This window comes from Schistocerca serialis, chromosome 2 (assembly GCF_023864345.2).
Source record: "Schistocerca serialis cubense isolate TAMUIC-IGC-003099 chromosome 2, iqSchSeri2.2, whole genome shotgun sequence".
In the NCBI taxonomy this organism is placed as follows: domain Eukaryota; kingdom Metazoa; phylum Arthropoda; class Insecta; order Orthoptera; family Acrididae; genus Schistocerca; species Schistocerca serialis.
The window spans coordinates 500,831,207-500,833,996 of NC_064639.1; the positions used below are offsets into that span (position 1 = coordinate 500,831,207).

The 2,790-nt window shown below is 40.5% G+C and overlaps 1 protein-coding gene across 1 annotated transcript; it reads left to right on the forward strand.

Moving 5' to 3' along the window:
• Positions 1–1,441: 1,441 nt before the first annotated feature.
• Positions 1,442–2,035, forward strand: LOC126456142 (tubulin beta chain-like). The gene has a single exon (XM_050091896.1). It carries the CDS (start codon positions 1,463–1,465, stop codon positions 2,033–2,035), a length of 573 nt encoding a protein of 190 aa, XP_049947853.1. The 5' UTR covers positions 1,442–1,462.
• The last annotated feature ends 755 nt before the right edge of the window (positions 2,036–2,790 follow it).

Here is a 2,790-nt window from a genome sequence, read left to right on the forward strand (position 1 = left end):
AAAGAATTCGTGTTAGTATTTTGCAGCCGTGACTTATTAAACTGATAGTTCGATAATTTTCACATCTGTCAACACCTGCTTTCTTTGGGATTGGAATTATTATATGATAAAACATATTCTACTTAAAACTAGCAAATGACATACATGCAAAGAATCAAGTCAACAACCATAATACAAGCAAAACTTGCAAAGAAAAAAATGAATAAAGCATAACATCGCTCCTGCCCCCATCCAAACACACACAGTCCACTGATTGAATCTCTCTCTCTCTCCCCCCCTCTCTCTCTCGCACTCTTTCTCTGTCAACATTGCCCTAATTGTGTTACTTAGCAGGCGATGTTACCATTAAGGGAAGTCCATCACTTAGAGCATTTGATTTTTCTAGCCTCACGGAACATATCCTCATCATTTCCAGAATTCGTCTAATGCAGTGTCGTCGTTGCAATTATAGGTGATATTTGTAATATATTTACAAATCTAAGTCACCTCCCGCTTCCGTGAAGGGTGAGAACTTACTGTAATGTTAATTTCACCTGCCTCCTCATCACTACTCATATTGGTGTCTTGTGAATGTACCACAGCACTCATATGGGCTGTGCAACTGCTGTTCAATCCAAATCCATGTCTCGTCGATGCATATTAATGGGCTGGTTCTATACCCTTCCTCAACTTTCTCAAATCCCCACCCAGGATAATGAATGAATACAGCACAAAAATGTTTGCACAATACCTTGATTTCTGGAAATCTTCAAAACTACTGCTAGGAACTGAGAAATTCTCCAGAAAATGTTTGTCCTTTGACACCGCACTTTCGACATAAAACAATCCTTCTTCCATCATCTTGACTGATAATTTGTTGCTTTAAAACCCACAGTAGTTATTAAACAATTTAAGGCAAAACTTCTTGCAAATTAGCGAATTTAATCGCCACAATCAGTTCAAAACGAATCTCAGATAGGCATAAACAAAGGTAATTGAATGATTGGTAACCCAAAGTTACACACTGATTATTCAACATAAGTGACGTAATGCTACGAAACAAAGACTGTCCTAGCAGCAAACAGATAAAATACAGATACGAACGTAGTTATTCACTTACTTTTGGTTGCATCTGAAAACGTTTTCACTGTGTATTAGTAGCCAAGACACTTCTGTTTTTCGAAAAGTCTATCTAGCCCACTAGCTGAATCAGCTGGTCAACTAGTCCTCTCTAGTAACATTACAATCCCCTAAGAATTGTCTGAAATAGCATTTTATAATCATCTACTAGTTCAGCACACATTGTCCCACGCTATTTATTATTTAACCGGCTAGCGCTACACACGAAATACGTAATCGAAGTCCACACAGTTCACATGCACTTGCAAAACTCGATAGTCGAAAACCAACTAGAGACGTCACGAATGCAGAAAGTAGTGTGAAAAGCAGGCGATCCGATCTGAATCACCTTGTCTTCCTAACGATGTATGGTGTAACGACGTGTCTCAGGTTTCCAGGACAGTTGACTGCAGACTTGCGAAAATTAGCAGTTAATATGGTTCCTTTCCCACACTTGCATTTTTTCATGCCTGGGTTTGCCCCACTGACGGCTCATGGCAATCAGCAGTATAGAGCCCTCACTGTTCCAGAGCTTATGCAACAGATGCTTGATGCTAAGAACATGATGGTAGCTTGTGATACTCGCCATGGTCGATACTTGTCTCTTGCTGCTATCTTCAGAGGTAAAATGTCCATGAAGGAAGTGGATGAGCAGATGCTCAACATTCAAAATAAGAAAACCAGCGACTTTGTAGAATGGATCCCAAATAATGTTAAAACTGCTAGGTGTGACATTCCACCCCGTGGGCTGAAAATGGCTGTTGCATTCATCGGAAATTCTACAGCTATTCAGAAGCTCTTCAAGCGCATATCTGAGCAGGTTACTGCTATGATCCACCATAAAGATTTCCTTCATTGGTTCACTGGAGTGGGGATAGATGAAATAAAGTTTACTGAGGATGAGTCAAATATGAATTACTTGGTGCCTGAAACGTAACAGCCCATTAAGACCATTTAAAACGAACATTTCCCAGTCTAATTCACGATCACACATGTAAACAAAATATGTAACTCGCCTAGAAAAACTTATAACTGTAAAGATTAACTGTTTAATCTATTTCAGTTCAAAGTGTAGAAGCTCTGTAAATGAAGGGAAATAATTCCCACGAAGAGAGTCTCTAGTAATTAATTAAAAAATGTAAATGTATTATTGTAATTTATTATTTGAGAGTTTATTCTCGAAAGAAATAACAGACATGTACTAATATCATAGTGTTGTTACTGTACTGAGCAGACATGCGTTTATATATGTATTTTCAGTTTTTGTATAAATTTTAATTGTTAATTAATCAAATATTCATTTTAAACAATGCCGAGGATTGTTCGGGATGGTTTAGAACATATACACTCCTGGAAATGGAAAAAAGAACACATTGACACCGGTGTGTCAGACCCACCATACTTGCTCCGGACACTGCGAGAGGGCTGTACAAGCAATGATCACACGCACGGCACAGCGGACACACCAGGAACCGCGGTGTTGGCCGTCGAATGGCGCTAGCTGCGCAGCATTTGTGCACCGCCGCCGTCAGTGTCAGCCAGTTTGCCGTGGCATACGGAGCTCCATCGCAGTCTTTAACACTGGTAGCATGCCGCGACAGCGTGGACGTGAACCGTATGTGCAGTTGACGGACTTTGAGCGAGGGCGTATAGTGGGCATGCGGGAGGCCGGGTGGACGTACCGCCGAATTG